General features: G+C 38.8%; 1 protein-coding gene across 15 annotated transcripts in view; it reads left to right on the top strand.

The window, feature by feature from the left end:
• The window catches only part of SYNJ1 (synaptojanin 1), a 107943-nt gene that overhangs the window by 22116 nt on the left and 67922 nt on the right, over positions 1 to 17905 (top strand). For all 15 annotated transcript variants that reach the window (XM_027773956.1, XM_014589909.2, XM_027773959.1 and 12 more), the window contains exons 3-6: positions 6011 to 6097; positions 8613 to 8880; positions 11890 to 12115; positions 13794 to 13877. In XM_027773956.1, coding sequence (XP_027629757.1) covers positions 6011 to 6097; positions 8613 to 8880; positions 11890 to 12115; positions 13794 to 13877 — 665 coding nt within the window. The remainder of the gene's footprint in view (positions 1 to 6010; positions 6098 to 8612; positions 8881 to 11889; positions 12116 to 13793; positions 13878 to 17905) is intronic.

Here is a 17905-nt window from a genome sequence, read left to right as displayed (position 1 = left end):
ATCCCCCAGAGGGGATGGCCACGCCGCAATCCCTTCTCCTCCATTCTCCTCTCGGGATCTTGGGCACGCACGCACACACGCCCGGCGTGGGTTTTAAGCCACCAGGTCCAGGACGCGAACCACGGTTGACTATGTGGGAGTCCAGCGACATAGCCATTACGCTAACTGCTGGTTCCCTGGAGAGGTTCTTCTATAAAGCGCATGTACTCACCAGAAAGACAGAGACAGAAAGGGAGAAATCACCTCCTGGGGGGATGGCCACGCCGAATCCCTTCTTCTCCATTTTCCTCTTGGGATCTTGGGCATGTACCACACATGCCTGGTGTGAGTTTAAGCCACCAGTTCCGGGACTTGAATTGCGGTCAACTACATGGTAGTCCAGCGATACAGCCATTACACCAACTGCTGGTCCTTAAAATTTAATATTTTTTAATGTCAAATATCCAGTCAATGTTCACATCTTTCTGATGCCTCATAAATGTTTTTGTAAGAATAAGTGTTGAGGCCAGTAGGTGGCATAGTGATTGTGGCACTGGACTCCCACATGGCCAACCGTGGTTCGAGTCCTGGACCCAGTGGCTTGGGAATCATGTCGGGGGGGCGTGCCTTCCTGCCCCAGCATGCCCAAGATCCCAGGAAGACAATGGAAGACAAAGGATTGTGGCATGGCCATCTCCCTGGGAGCGGGGAGTGGGTGATGCTCTCTCACTGTCTTTCCCTGTTTCTTTCTAACAAGTATACAAGTCCTATGGCAAAAACCGTAAAAAAAAAAAAAAAAAGGAGAGAGAGAGAGAGAGAGTGTGTTTATGGCACGTTTTATTTTGCTTTTAATTCTATTTTATGACTTATTCTTGTTTACATAATCTCTAGAGGTAGAATCAGAGACCCTTCACGTTATCAATTTTAAATGATGTGAAGATACGTTTAAAATATAGCTGTAATTATAAATTAATGTATAACACAGCTCTGTGTTCTTGGGGAAATAAATATTTGTATTAGATTGAAGACTAAATAAAGATTAAAAGCATGAGTGAAAGATAGTGTTGAATATGATGTGGGAAGAAGAATTTGTCCCTTAAATAAGCTATCGAGGGGGTTAGGTACTATTTATCACTGAGGCGTTAGGGCAGTAACTTTAGAAGTCTGGATTTGCCTTAGCTTCTGTTTAACTTGTGAACTAAGAGGTACTGGCCAGCTTACCTTAGCTGAACTGCGAAGATCTTGATCGGCCCAGAATTACTCCTAACACAGTGGTCTTCTTGGTCATTCATACTTGCTTGCGATTAGAAGTCAGTAACTTGTAAAAGGAAAGATTTGTTTTTTCTAGCATCCTGTTCGTTTAATAACCACCATGAGTTAGAGGGGGAAAAAAGTACACAGGTCTTCACAAAAGGCAGTTTATTCAGTGACTACCTTGAAAGACTATCCTAGCAGGAAAGTGACTGTGCTTCTGTGTCACTGTATCTCTCGAACTCGTGTTTCCACTCACCCTTTCTTAGGTTTCTACTCATTCTTCAGTTCGTTTCCTCTGAACACTCTGCATACTTTGCTATTTAATAAACTCCATTAGCTTAAAACCTTGGTTAGCAGTCATTTCACAATGCTTGTCCTCCCTACCCCCACCTTCTCACGTTCACCCTCAGTCTTTGCCATGACATATTTGAAAATTTTCAGATATCACCATGAAAAATTGTTGAATGTTAATAACATCAATAAGAGAACATTTAGATACTTTCAATGATAAGGGAAAAACATTTACTCTTTTATGTATTATTTTAAAGTTAGCAAAACATTTCGTTTTGTAATTTCCTTTAGTAAAACACACACTCTCTTTTTTTGTCTGTTATATGAGTAATTTGCATCTGCAGTGTTCAAAGTCTGTCTCAGATTGGTATTATGTTGAGATATAAAGAAAAGAGACTTGGTTCTACTGCTATCAGTTTGCTTAGTTTCTATTGCTATATAAAACAGAAGAAAGAAATATACTTCCAGTCAGAGAGGACAACTTCAGGAAGGGAAGTGGCATTTTAGTTTGGGATTGAAGGATGGGTAATATTTGGAAATACAAAGATGACTAAAGGTTATTCAAGATGGAAAGAACACTATGAATAGATTGTCAATGCCCTTATTAGTCTCTTCACCTTCTGGGATACCGATTATCTGGATGTTTGGATGTTTAATGGTATCTAGTATTTCTTATATATTCTCATTTTTTGGGCTATTTTCTCAATCTTCGTGGTGGATTTTACTAGGCCAGTGATCCTGTCTTCTACATCTGAGATTCAATTTTCTGTATGATCTAGTCTTGCTTAATACTTTCAAAGGAGGTTTTGACTTCCTGTATTATAGCCTTCATTTCCCACAGTTCCATTTGATTCTTTTTTATGGTTTGTATTTCCTCTTTCATCTCTTGCAAGAACTTCTTCACTTCCTGGAACTCATCAGCTTTTTCCTTCTCGTGTTCATTGTTTCTCTTCTCTTCCATCTCTGTTAGTTTTGTTACTATGAATACTCTAAATTCTTTATCAGACTCATTTCCATGAGTTCCATTGTACTGTCTGTGGATGAAGAGGAGTTATCCACTTCCCTTGGGGGAGAGGTATTATCTTGGTTTCGCATATTTCTTGTGCCCCTGTAGTGATTTCTGGTCATCTGATGAGTTATTTGTTTCTTCCTAATTTCTAGAAGATCAATATGAGCGATCAGAGGCACACAGGAAGATGTGGTCTGCAAACTCTTTGCCATTGCATTTTTTTCCAGGGGCTCTACCAGGGTAAATTCCCAGCAGGACATCTTCACTGCCTTATCTCTGAAATCACTAGATCTCAGCTCTCACAGTGGATTCTGTCTTGTTCTGGCCTGCCCTTTCTTTTTGCCAGGGTAAATTCTCAGCAGAACATCTGTATTCCCTTATCTCTGAAATCACTAGGTCTCAGCTCTTATGGTGGTCTCAGTCTTCTCTATTTTTATATTTTTTATAGTCTTATAAAATAAGGACTCCCCCCCATTTAAACAAATGTATGAGAAAGTAATCACAAAGTATTATTAAGAGTTTGTCTTTGGGCCATGGTGGGTAGGGGTGCTGGACTCTCACATGGCTGACCGGAGTTCAAATCCCAGACCTAGTGGCTTGCTTTCTTACTTTCTCTCTCTCTCACTCTGTCCCTCTCTGGTCAAATTAAAATAAATGAATGAATAAGTAAATAAAGTTAAATAAAATAATTATTTTAAAATAATTTATCTTATTTAATGCCATTCAAAGAAAAAAGCTTAATTTAGAAGTACACTTTTATTTTTTAAGTTTGCAAAAGGACACCTGCACTCATCAGAGAGAGAAGTGAGAAAGAAAGAGATAGGAAAAGAGGGAAAGTGCAAAAGCATCCTCACCTCACCCCACCCCCCCACCCCCCACAGTGGGGGTGACCACACTACAAGCCCTTCTCCATTCTCCTCTCAGGATTTTGGACACACACACACAGTGTGTTTTTCAAAAAGCATCAGGTACGGAGTTCGAACCATGCTTTTGGCTCTGGGATCCAGCTAACTTAATCTCCTGCTAGCCCTAGTACACATACTTTTAAGACTTATTTTTGTTGATTACACTTTTAAAATTTGGAAGCAATTTAAAACATACAGAAAATTTGAAGTGCAGGAAAAATAACTTTTCTGAGCTATTTAAAAGTAAGTTGCAGGAACCAGCAGTTAGCGTAATGGCTATGTCGCTGGACTCCCACGTAGTCGACCGCGGTTCGTGTCCCGGACCCGGTGGCTTAAAACTCACGCCAGGCGCGTGTGCGTGCGTGCCCAAGATCCCGAGAGGAGAATGGAGGAGAAGGGATTGTGGCGTGACCATCCCCCCTGGGGGGTGATTTCTCGCTTTCTGTCTCTATGTCTCTCTCTGTCTGTCTGGCGAGCGCACGTGCCCTACAGTGAAAATCTCTCCAAAAAAAAAAAAAAAAAGTAAGTTGCTAACACCATGGCCTATCATTCTCAAATATACAATTATGGGGACCATAATAAAATTAACATTGGCATATTACTGCTTTCTAATCCTCAGGCTTTGTTCAGTTGTTCCAACAATGTCTTTTATTGCAAAAAGATATAATTCAGATTTGAAAATTCTATTTAGTTATTAATAATGTTTCTTTAGGGACCAGCAGTTAGCGTAATGGCTATGTCGCTGGTCTCCCAACCGCAGTTCGAATACCGGACCTGGTGGCTTAAACTTGGGCGCGTGTGTGTGCATGCCCAAGGTCCCAAGAGGAGAATGGAGGAGAAGGGATTGCAGTGCGGCCACCCCCCCTGGGGGGTGATTTCTCGCTTTCTGTCTCTCTGTCTCTTTCAGTCTGTCTGGTGAGCACATGCGCCCTGTAGCAAAAGCCACTTTAAAAAAAAAAAAAAGTCTCTTTAGTCTCTCCAAATGCAAAAATTCCTTAGTGTTTGTAATTTATCACCTTAAAATTTTTAAAAGAAATTTTTTATTAATTTATTTACTTTTCATTTCATTTTTTATACATTCAATCACATTATTATTTGTCTTACAAAATGGACATTTCAACAGGTGAACATTTCTCCCTAATACACTTGATAAAACTATAAAATATCTTCAACAGATAATACCACATTTTGACATTAATACTTTACCTCCCTATTTTTCTTAATTGTTTTAATACCCAGTTCTTTTCATGAAGGACAGAAAAAAAGTGGAGAGAGAGGGTGTGGGGAGAGAAGACAAGCACCCTTACCAGAGTCTTATGCTCAGTCTTTCCATCTTCCTAGCCAAGGAACTGGGCGCAGGACACCTGGCGACCCTAGTCTTCCCTGTGGTTTCCAGCATTGCAGAGTGTTGCAGTACTGTGGTTGTGTCATAACCTTAGACATTTTGAAGATGATGGCCAGTTATTTTGTATCACGTCCCTCACTTTGAGTTTGTTCATTGATTTGTCACATTTAGATTCAGGCTGTACATACGCACATACATTTGAGGAAACAAGGGAAAGCCTGGAGGACATTATATTAAGTGAAATAAATCAGGCACAGAAAGAGAAGTAGCACATGGTCACACTTGTATGTGGAAATTGAAAAGGATGACCATAGTTGTAGAAGTAAGTGACTACTAGAGGCTTGGAAGAGTAGTGGGGAGAGAGAACAATAGATCGTTGTTTCTAAAATATGGAAAGATAAGAACAAGTTCTAGTGTTATAAAGTATAGTAGGATGGCTATACTTCACCATATATCTCACAGCAGCTAAAAGAGGATTTTGAAAGTGCCCAACACAAAGTAGTAATGACAAGTGGTCAAGATGATGGGTACTGCTGATCACCCTAATTTGATCATTACGCTCTAGATATATTATTGTACTGAAAAATCACAGTGTACCCCATGAAGATGTATAGTTATTACACGCCATACAAATAAATAATAAAAAATATGAAAAATAGAAGACATGTGGGAGAAAGCTAAAATTCTTTCCAGAGACACATTTTTTAAAAATTCACATAACTGAGGACTATGATTCAATCATGTATTGGGTGAAAATAATGTTTTAACAAAGTCAGTCCTTGCCAAATTTATTTATAAGGTTAATATGCTCAACTAACATCCTAATAAATTTTTTTGGTAATTTTATGCAATAAGTCTGTACTCTTTTGGAAATAAAGATAAGAATACCTAAGGAAACTTGCCATCAATTATGAATTAAGAATCAGTCAGTAGATCAATGGACTGTTACGATGGTTGGTAAGCTATGTCTGTAAATGCCAGGCAATATTTATTTTTGGCTGGTGGGCCAAACTACTCATCTCTGTTGTTTTAGCACGAAAGCAGCCATAGATAACATGTAAACAAATCAAATAAGTTGTAACACAGCCTGTTCCCATAGAACTTGATTTATCTACACTGAAGAAAAAGAGAGTATCAGACTTAGAGATTTTTGGTTGAAACACTCTTATAGCTAAATAGAGTCGAATGTTTCCAGTCATTTTTCTTAACCTGAAACTTTTCTTGTAGCATCTGCAGAGAAAGAGGCAATCAAGGGCACATATTCCAAAGTGCTGGATGCGTATGGACTCCTAGGTGTTTTACGGTTAAATCTTGGTAAGTTTATTATTCAGTATAATTGATCTGCTTTTTTCATTTCTGTTTTTGTCATTTCTTTTTTTAACAGAGATTTTTGCTATAGGGCATGTCCACTTGCCAGAAAGATAGTGAGAAATCATCGCCTGAAGGGGGTGATGCTGCAATCTCTTCTCTTCCATTCTCTTAGGATTCTGGGCACACATGCACATGTGCCCAGCATGAGTTTTTTTTATTTTATTTATTTATTTTTTGCTTTTGTTATAGGGCACATGTGCTCGCCAGAAAGACAGAGAGAGACAGAGAGACAGAAAGTGAGAAATAACCCCCCCAATTTCTCACTTTTGGGGGGATGGCCACGCTGCAATCTTTTCTCCTCCATTCTCCTCTCGGGATCTTGGGCACACACGCACACGTGCCCGGTGTGAGTTTAAACCACCGGGTCCGAACTCAAACCGGCAGTCGACTACATGGGAGTCCAGCAACATAGCCATTACACTAACTGCTGGTCTCCTCAGCATGAGTTTGAAGCCATCCGGTCCAGGATTCAAACCACAGTCTACCATGTGCGAGTCCAGTGATATAACCATTATGACCTCTGCTGGTCCCCAGGTTTTGTAATTGTAATGATTTGAGAGACTACCTATATATTGTTTGAGACTCAAAATTTGAGTTGTCCTAGCATCTCTTGAACCTTAATTAAGCTAATCTTGTGATAATGTTTATTGCCCAAAAGGCAACACTTGGTCAAACTCTTGTGATTTTAAATTCCAGAGACATGTCTGATTGAAACACATGAAGAGATAGGTATCAGTTTTCAAAAGAGAAAATCAGAACATCGCCTTTTTTTTTTTTTTTTTGGCTTTAATGTATTTAGAAAAAGATGTCTGTGTCGGAGCCACACTGATTTCCCTGGTTTGTAGTGGAAAAGACACCTGTTTTTAATTTTAAAAGTTTCAGCTTGAGGCTGTCTCTTCTACCTTATGTCATCATGTGCTGGAGCATAACCATTGTGATTAGCAGTTTATTTATAATGGTACAACTCAAAATGTGTCCCATATTGTTATTGTTATTAGTCTGTGATAACGAGCTTGCCCCATCATGCAAGTCAACACATGGCTTATTTCATTAATAAAATCTTAGTATGGACGAAAAAATAAGAATCAGCTAAAACTAAAGGGTGAACTTAATGATGTAGCTGATTTTAATTCTGGTAAACACACCTTTTCTCATTTTGAACTGGTAGCAGTCCACTGACCGTACTTTGAATAGAACTGTTCTGTAAAACAGAGACTTGTCACTTGTTATATATCCACCACAGGTAAAGTGTGGTGTGCCTAGATGCTTCAGTAATTAGTACTAGGTCATCCTCACAGCCCTGAGATACATTCGGTAAGGTGCGGTGTCTTGGGATTGTTAGGAGGAGTTGGGACCAGAGTTCAGGGCCTGTGTCAGAGCCTGTGCTTAAAGTACCCCATGGCTGGGACCAGCAGATGGCGTAATGGTTATGTCATTGGACTTACATGTAGTTGACCGCAGTTCAAGTCCCAGATGCGGTGGCTTAAACCTCACACTGGGCGTGTGTGCATGCCTGCCCAAGGTCCTGAGGAGAATGGAGGAAAAGGGATTGCATTGTGGCCATCCTCCCTGGGGATGATTTCTCACTTTCTATCTCTCTGTCTCTCTCTGTCTCTCTAGCAATCACACACACTCTATAATAAAAATATCTCACAAAAAGAAATGTACACCATGGCTGAATTTCTGCTTCATGTTAATTTCATAGAATTTTTATTATAATCAGATGAAAAAAAATCTGAAAGTTTTTGTTTGCTTTGTTAATTGTTACTGGAGATTGTTGCCTTTGTGTTATCATGATCAGCTTACATTTATATACGATGTTTTGAACCTTACTGTTTACAGCAAACTTTCACATTCATCATCTTACCTCGGTTTTCTAACAATCCTAAAAGGAAAGGTAGAAAGATACTACCTATGTTTTTATTTGGTCAGCTTTTTATTGAGGAACAATTTTGTATATTATCATGTTGATGTTTAGATACTTTATTATACTAAATTATATAATCTAGTAATATTTTTAACTAAAAAAAATCTAGGTTTTTGTTTTTTTTGTTTGTTGTTTGTTTTTTAGGTTTTTGCCATAGACGTTTACGTTTTCCAGAGGGAGACAGTGAGAGGGAAAGTGAGAAATCACTCCCCTGTGGGGGGTGGGGGGTGTTCATGCTGCAATCCCTTCTCCATTCTCCTGCTGGGATTTTGGGCATACGCGCACACATGCCTGTGTGATTTTCAAGCTGCTAGGTCCAGGATGCGAACCATAGTCAGCTCTGTGGGAGTCCTCCTTAACCACCATACCACCTACTGGCTCCTAGTTATGAATTTAAACACATCTGTGATGAGTTTAAAATAATCACAATATCAGATTTAAACGATGGAGATACAAAAGACAGTCGTAAGAAACTGAATATCTCGGAAAGTATTAGGATTTTTCATCCAAGGAATGCTTTGTTTTTTGCAGGTGATACAATGTTACATTATTTGGTACTAGTCACTGGGTGTATGTCTGTTGGAAAAATTCAAGAATCTGAAGTTTTCCGAGTTACTTCCACTGAATTTATATCGCTACGAATCGATTCTTCAGATGAGGATCGCATTTCAGAAGTGCGAAAAGTCTTGAATTCAGGAAACTTTTATTTTGCATGGTCTGCCTCTGGAATCAGTTTAGACCTGAGTCTTAATGCACATCGTAGCATGCAAGAACACACAACCGATAATAGATTTTTCTGGTGAGTTTGTGTTTTTTTTTTTCTTTTTTCTCATTTTAATCATGTGCTATGTAATACCTGGTGATTTTTACCATCATATGTTCAACAGCTGCTACCCAGAGGTAGCAAGGGATAGATGTTGCTGACCGAGGATACCCCTCTTTCCTCCTCCAGAGTCCTTAGCGGAGCATAGCAGGCAGCCACTGGCCTTTTTTTGCAGTTGACATGTGACATGAAACCCATTTGCCTAACCTGATCTAGACTAACCTTTCACTTCAGAAATATATTTAAAGTATGTGTTTTAAATTTAGAAATCAATTCAATTGTGACAAAATCATGTCACTCATATTCATTATTCTTAGTTTTAGAATTTCATCTCTGTCAGTAAGAGACAAACTTGCTTTACTATTTTTAATTGTAAGGTTTTAAGTAGATTATCTTGATTCAAGAGCAACAGACTGTGAAGAAGTAGTATACTGAGACAAAATCCAATACTGTAGTGTGATAAAACTTAGGTAGGTAACTGTGATGTATTTCATGGATTTATGCCTAACCGTTATATTTTAAGTAGGCACCAAGGGTGAACAGAAAGAACTGTAGTTATTATTGCTTTATTGTAGCAGATCAGATTTCAAGTATAGTGGTTCTATTGTCTAGAGTCAGCATAGCTGACTTAATGTCATTCCAGAGTATGTTTCATTATATTGATGTACATTATAAGGCCAAAGGTCAGGACTGTTTGCTTTTGCCCCCCACCCCTGCCTAACCCCATTTTAATAGTTTAAATTCAAGATTTTCCCTCCTGTGTAGATTCTGTCCCTCATGCTTCCACAACAGCACTTCCATGGTCATTGAGTAGCACTTTCAGGTGTCCAGGTTGTTAGAGGGTTCAAAGTCAACAACCTTAGCTTAGGAAAGTAAGGTTAGAGCACCAGCTTGGTCACCTTGTAGTTCACATGGAAGAGTTTTGACCATAGTAGTGGCATGGGGGAGAAGGAGGACAGAATGAAATGTTTTTGAACACCATATATTAGAGACTTGGGTTAAAGCAAAGGAGGAAACAAAGAGAGAGAGAGAAAAAAGAAGATAAAGAAGGAGTTAATAGGGCAGATGAATGGACATCATAATGTCTTGCTTGCTCAAAGAACCTAGTAACAATGGGATGTACTTTTTCCTAGCATTTAGAAATAGATTTCCAAGAGTTAAAACTGTGTTAACACAATACGTTGAGTATTTTCCACAGATACAGAAGGCTGACTTAAGGGACTTGGACTATCTTGGGATTTGGGTATCTGCAGTGGGTCTTAGGTCTAATCCCCTATGGATGCTGAGGGAAACTTTCACTACTGGGATAATGTTAAATCTGATGATCATTCTTATTTTTAAAATACACTGACTTAAACCACTATCCTGTGCTATATATTATACAGTGATCTAAGGCAAAGCTCAAATTGATGGTGACCCATTATGTCCAGACACCTCCCCCCCCTTTTCCTCATGCATGTACATGCTGTCATTGAAAAATAATAATAAATTACTGGACTGCGTCCTGAAAAATACTTCTGGTAAGTGCAAGGGTATACATAATAAATTCCAAAAGTTTTCATTTTTCTGTGCAAAATGAAGCTCAAGAAGGCAAATTTTTGGCAAAACTAAGAATTTTAAAGTGAGCAAAATCCCTATTTGGTGTTTTAGCCATACCTTTGATCTAATCTGTCTCCTACTAGACAAACTCTCTCAGGTAATCTGGAGGAATGACCATGATGTCATCACTCACTTACGTTCTTATGCTTTCTTGGGTAGATGGAGGGGCTGAGGTCACAGCTGGTTTTCCATAATTGCAGTGATCAGCAACTGTTTTACCTCTGCAGCAGCCCATAAGTGGAGGGCCAGGCAGATGGGGAGTACTGCTGGAACAGTGTTGCTGTCTGTTACTGACATTAATGGCCCCGAGTCTTCAAGAAAATGCTGTTACATATTTTAGACCTTGTTTGAGATAATATTGCAGAACACTAAGACTTCCGATTAAAATGGTACAAGAGTTTTAAAACTCAGAGAACCAAGCTCCAGAAATATAAAGTTCACTTTCACATCATTAAGTTTTTCTGCTCAACATTTCTTTTGTGGAGGTTAGTTGGAAGCTTCCCTGTGTGTTCAGTGGAGAACTGCGGTTCCAGTAGAGACTCCTAGCAGGACTTCAGTCATAACCACTCTGCTTCCATTTTGTAATTGTCGGACTTTAGCATGTTTGAATAAAACAGTTTTTCCTATTAAGTTTGGAAACAAGATCCCATCTGTTACCTAGAATGCTTAAAGTATTTACAGCAATGAAAAACTAGACCTGCACTAACTAATACATCAGCTACATCTGGCTATAAATGTAAATTAAAATAGAGCCTTATAAAAGACAAGCCTTGAAAGTAGAGCTAGATGGTGTTATAGTGGTAAAACAAAATGCTTTGCAAGGTTGACCTACATGAGAGGGTTCTGGATCCCCATCCATAGACCTTCCTGAGAACACTAGGCATGTGCAAGCCTGTGATCAGGGGCTGCTTGAAGCTGGAGATGGATCATGGCATTGAGACCCTGTTGGGAGTGCTCTCTCTCTGACTTTTTTTTGTCTCTCTCACTTATGGAAGAAATAAACTTAGAAAAAAGAGTGGGATAGGTATGTATGTACATAATCTTTATTGGAATAAGTTAGGTTATAAATACATTATATATAAAGATATAACAGAAATGGGTCACCGATACTAAAACACAAAAACGGGGGTGGCAGGTGGCGTGGTGGTTAAGGGTACTGGAAAAAACACAGAAATGATTCTGTCCTATGGACTATAGATCGCATGTCTAAGCATCTAGATCTAGTTTTATAGCCATATCTTCTGATACCTAGCATAGTAAATAAATGAATAGGCTTATTTTCAGTGTTAAAACATTAAATTAATGTTCCAGGAGCACCCTTTTTAAGTTTTTCACTTTCTTAGTTAGTACTTGGTAAGCGAATACAGTTATTTCTTTTTCCGTTAGGAATCAGTCTTTGCATTTGCATCTCAAGCACTATGGTGTGAATTGTGACGACTGGCTATTACGTCTCATGTGTGGAGGGGTGGAAATCCGAACAATTTACGCTGCTCATAAACAGGCAAAGGCTTGCCTCATTTCACGATTAAGCTGTGAACGAGCTGGGACCAGGTTTAACGTCCGGGGAACAAATGATGATGGTCACGTCGCCAATTTCGTAGAAACTGAACAGGTATATGGCATTTTATATTCCTTAATTCATGTACAAGCTATAGGAGAGGCACAGGAAATATTAGAGTAACAGATATTTATTTGATGTGGAACTCCTCTGTTGTATTCATTATTATTAATTTTTAATTTGACCAGAGAGAGAAAGAAAGGGAAAGTGAGAAACCAAGCTTCCAGGTCCAGGGCTCGAACTGTGGTCAGTCATGTGGAAGTCTAGCACCCTTAACCACTATGCCACCTGCCAACCCTTCAAGCCCATTTTTTAAAAAGAATTATTTAATTGTATTTATTCATTTATTTTAATTTGACCATAGAGAGACACAGAAAGAGAGGGAAAGTGAGAAACCAAGCCACCACCAGGTCCAGGACTTAAACAGTGGTCAGCCCTGTGGAAGTGTCCAGTGCCTCACTTACCACACCACCTGCTGGTCCCCAATCCCAGGTATAAATGGTAGATATATGTACCATCTAAAAATCAAAGATTATGATATTTTCGGCTATGAAACTATAATGGTAAATTCAGGCCATATCCTGGCCCAACTCAGATCTTCAAGTTGGGTTTTGAAAAATATAAATAAAGAAAAAAAAATTTTTTGAGAGGTTTTTGCTATAAGGTGTGTGTGCTTGCCAGAAAGACAGAGAGAAAGAAAGTGAGAAATCACCCTCCAGGGGGAATGGCCACACTGCAATCCCTTCTCCATTCTCCTCTCGGGATCTTGGACACAGATGCACACACTTCTGGTGTGACTTTAAGCCACCAGGTCTGGGACTTGAACCACGGTTGACTACATGGGAGTCCAGAGACATAGCCATTATGCCAACTGCTGGTCCAGAAAAAAAATTTTTTTTTGGAGAGGTATTTTTACTATAGGGTGCATGCACTCGCCAAAAAGACAGAGAGAGACAGAGAGACAGAAAGCAAGAAATCACTCCCCCTCCGCCCACCACCCCGGGGCGATGGCCATGCCACAATCCCTTCTCTTCCATTCTCCTCTTGGGATCTTGGGCACGCATGCACACATATGTGCCTGGCATGAGTTTAAGCTATCGGATCCAGGACTCAAACCACAGTCGACTACATGGAAGTCCACTGACATAACCATTACGCCAACTGCTGGTCCCAGTTAAAGAAAAATTTTAAGTGGAATATAGTTATGTATATAAGATACTGAGATTAAAAGAAATTCCTTTTATAAAGTTATAATTCATAGGCTTTACATTTTTACAGTTTTTTGGTTAATATTGTCACTAACCTAGCTGACTCTGTGGCCTGGTAGTTAAGGTAGCTAGAGCCCACATGGCCCATGTTCTGGACCTGGCAGTTTGAGAAACATGGTGACGCATGTGCATGTGTGCCCAAAACCCTTTCAAAAGAAGGGAGAGATGGAGGAGAGGTATTGCAGCATGATCATTTCATGGAAATATGTTCTTCTCTCCCTCTCTCTCTGTCACTCTGGTGAGTACACATGCCCGTTAGCACAAAAAAAGGAAATACATTATCACTTACCGGAAAAAAAAAAAGCTTGTTTTGTGACCTCTTCCAAATAATTCGACGAAAACCTATGCATGAGAGACAAGTCATAAAATGTTAATAGTATATAATAGATTTTAGTAAATTTGTTACTTTGGCGTAGAAGTAACGTTTTCTGTGGAAATATTTTACATATTATTTCTCCTTGTAGGTGGTGTACCTAGATGACTCTGTTTCTTCCTTCATACAAATCCGAGGATCTGTTCCATTGTTCTGGGAGCAACCAGGATTGCAAGTATGTGTTTGAGATTCAATTTTTATTATTTTTCTCTTAAAATATTTTTCATATTATCTAAATTTTCAAGATATTCATTAATTCATTAGTAGCTCCATTGTTCCATTGAATAACATTAGCTTGGCTCAGAAATAAGGTCCTGTATATAGAGTTGCTGGAACTTAGTTTCTTCTTTAAAATATCCATAAAAATTGAGCTTGCTATTTCATTTTTCCAGCTGTTATATTTAATTTTAAAAATTTCAAGGTTTTGGGACCAGCAGATGTTGTAATGGTTACATAGCTGGACTCCTACATAGTTGACTGTGGTTCATGTCCTGGACCCGATGACTTAAAACTCATGCCAGGCACATGTGTGTGTGTGTGCTCAAGATCCTGAGAGGAGAAATGAGAAGGGATGATGGCATGGACATCCCCCCTGGGGGGGTGATTTCTCACTTTCTATCTCTGACTTTTTTCTGTCTCTCTTAACCTTTTAATAGCACATTAGTTTTTTTTTTTTAAAGATCTACCTCCAAAAACAAAAAAAGAATATTTAACTTTATTTTAATTTGACCAGAGAGAGAAAGAGAGTGAGACAGCAAGCCACCAGGTCCAGGACTTGAACCATGGACTGCCATGTGGGAGTCCAGCACCTTAATCACTACACTACCTGCTGGCTCAGCACATCAATTGTTAAAGTAATTTTATACTTACTATTTCATTTTCTTAATATATAATAATTTAGTTTCTTTCTTTCTTTCTTTCTTTTTCTTTCTTTCTTTCTTTTTCTTTCTTTCTTTCTTTTTGGAGAGGTTTTTGCTATAGGGTACGTGCGCTCACCAGAAAGACAGAGAGACAGAAAGCGAGAAATCAACTTCCATTGGGGATGGCCACGCCTCAGTCCCTTCTCCTCCATTCTTCTCTCGGGATCTTGGGCCATGCACACACATGCACCAGTGTGAGTTTAAGCCACCGGGTCTGGGACTTGAATTGTAGTCGACTACATGGGAGTCCAGCAACATAGCCATTACACCAACTGCTGGTCCCAATAATTTAGTTTCTTTAGGCAGAAGAATGTAGTAGTTAAATCCTCTGGAATCCGACTTCTCAGTTGGAAATTTTATTCTACCGCTACTCACTGTGTGATTTTGGGCACATGCTTTAACCCATCTCTGTGTCTCACTTTCCTCACCTATAAAATGGGAATAATATTAGTAGTACCTACTCAATGGTGTTTGTAGGATTAAGTTAAAAGCACTTAGAATAATGCTTGCACATAGTTAGCACCATATAAGCATTAATTATTATTGTAAATAATATGTCTGCTACTATTTGGGTCATTGGGAAAGTCATGACACATTTTTGCTGGATGTGTCATGACTTTCCTGGCAACTTAATAGACTTTTAATTTATAATTTGTGGTGAGCTGTCATCTTCAATATGTTTTCTGATTTGCTTTTAATATCTTTTTAGTTGCCAGACGGTATATACCCTCACCAAAGAGAAAGAAAACACCCTCACTGGGGGTATGGTTGCACTGCAATTCTTTTTCTTCCATTTCTCCATCCTATCAAAATTTTGAGTACACACACACACACCCAGGTGTAAGGTCATAATATTGGGTTGCCTGTATTAGCGTAGATTTGCATTTTTTAAAAGTTCAAAATCGTTAGTGTTTAAAGTATAAGTCTGGCTGGCCCTGTCTGCAGTGGTTAAGTGCTGTGCATAGGGAGCCACATCCCACATGGCCAGCTATGGTTTGAATCCTGATCCTGGCATTTTGAAAAATATGTTGGGTGCATGTCCATTTGTGCCCCAAATTCCAGTGGGATGGAGAAATGTAGGAGAAAGTTTTACAGCATGACTATGCCCCATTAGGGCTGTTTTCTCTGTCTGTCTCTCTATTGTTTTGGCAAGTGCACATATCTTCTGATGATTTAAAAAAAGTGTAAGTTATATTCATTGTAGATTTCTCCCTATGTAAAGCCTCATAAGTCTTGTGCTACAACCTGTATTATTGAAAAGAGAGATAGAAAAAGAATCTTGCCTCCCTTTAGTTTACTACTGGATCTCTCTTACTTTATAAGTTGGTCACTGTGAAGGAAAAATTGCACACTTCTTAAATTACAATCATGATTAAGCTTATTCAACCCACCCAACTTCATGCATTGTTCTTTTCTAACAGGAATCCTCTATTTCCAATTTTAAGGTTTGTTGTCCTTCAACAACTATTCAGTTCTCATTGAGTGGATTCCAGTCACTCCTCCACAATGATCTCTTCATTAAATACTTGAGTCCTTCCAGTGTATTATCTTGTACTAGGTAGAATGAGACATTCAAAGGCTATAATTATGCTTCACATAGAGTTTGTATTTGTGGTGTCAGGTCTTTTATGGAAAAGGTAAATAGTGTGAATTCATTTGATGCAGTATAGTAAGGTGCTGTATAGGTAAGGATGATATTTGAAATGATGGCATCTTATTTTACTCACAGTTTCCTTTTTTAAAGTTCTTTAGCATTTATAATTTATAGTATTACTCTGATACTCTGTGAGGGACATTTAAAAATTTTTGGAAATGCGTATTATGAAAAAAGAAAACTGGGGACCAGCAGTTAGCGTAATGGCTATGTTACTGGACTCCCAAGTAATCGACAGTGATTCGAGTCCCGGACCCGGTGACTTAAACTCACACTGGGAGTGTGTGCGTGCGTGCTCAAGATCCCGAGAGGAGAATGGAGGAGAAGGGATTGTGGCGTGGCCATCTCCCCTGGGGGGTGATTTCTCGCTTTCTGTCTCCCTGTCTCTCTCTGTCTGTCTGGTGAGCACACACGCCCTATAGCAAAAACCTCTCAAAAAAAAAAAAAAAAAGAAAACTGCATGGATTTCAAAACTTTTTTGCACCAAAATAAACTCCTGTTTTAAATCCATTTTCTATGATCTTTTTGAAATACCCTTATATACTGTTACATTCTGACTCTCTCTCTTTTTTTTTTTTTTTTTTTTTTAGAGAAGCCAAATCACTTTATTTTTTTACCACCTATACTGTTTTTGTAAATGATCTAAGGTAACTATACTCAGACATGTCATTTGTATCTTGCTACAGAGAATATAGTCACATCTAGCTCAACGCCAAGTTTCTTTTTTTTTCTTTTTAATTTTTTATTAATTTTTAAATTTATTTTTATTTTTTATTATCATCATAATCTTCGCCTGGCTTACTTCACTCAGCAATAGATCCTCCATATCTGACCATTTTCTATCAAATTCCAGGGTCTTGTTATTTTTTATGGCTGAGTAGTATTCCATAGAGTATATATACCACACTTTTCCAATCCATTCATCAGTTTGTGGACATTTAGGTTGGTTCCATGTCTTGGCAATTGTGAATAATGCTGCAATAAACATGGATGTGCAAGCACTTTTCTGACTGAGCGTTCTCCTGTCTTTTGGGTAAATACCCAGAAGTGGGATTGCTGGATCAAATGGTAGTTCTATTTGTAGATCTTTGAGGAACCTCCATATTGTTCTCCACAGTGGTTGAACTAGTTTACATTCCCACCAACAGTGTAGGAGGGTTCCCTTTTCACCACATCCCCGCCAACACTTATCACTTTTTATATTCTTAATCTTTGCCATTCTGACAGGGGTTAGGTGGTATCTCATTGTGGTTTTTATCTGCATTTCCCTTATGATGAGGGATGTCGAGCATTTCCTCATATGCTTTTTGGCTGTTCGTATGTCTTCCTTAGAGAGACTTTTGTTCAGCTCACTTTCCCATCTTTTAATCGGGTTAATCATTTTTTTTCGCATAAGGCACTTGAGTTCCCTATGTATTCTCGTTATCAGTCCCTTGTCTGAGGCATATTTAACAAAAATATTTTCCCATTCTGAGGGTTGTCGGTTCACACTTGTTACTGTGTCCTTTGCTGTGCAGAAACTTCTTAGTCTAATATAGTCCCACTTGTCTATTTTAGGGATTATTGCCTGTGCTTTGGGAGTCTTATTTAAGAAGTCTTTGCCTACTCCAATGTCTCCCAGAGTTTCCC

Source organism: Tupaia chinensis, unplaced genomic scaffold (assembly GCF_000334495.1).
Source record: "Tupaia chinensis unplaced genomic scaffold, TupChi_1.0 Scaffold000392_1, whole genome shotgun sequence".
In the NCBI taxonomy this organism is placed as follows: Eukaryota; Metazoa; Chordata; class Mammalia; order Scandentia; family Tupaiidae; genus Tupaia; species Tupaia belangeri.
The sequence above is the reverse complement of the archived record's forward strand: the minus strand, read 5'-3'. Positions and strand labels throughout refer to the sequence as shown.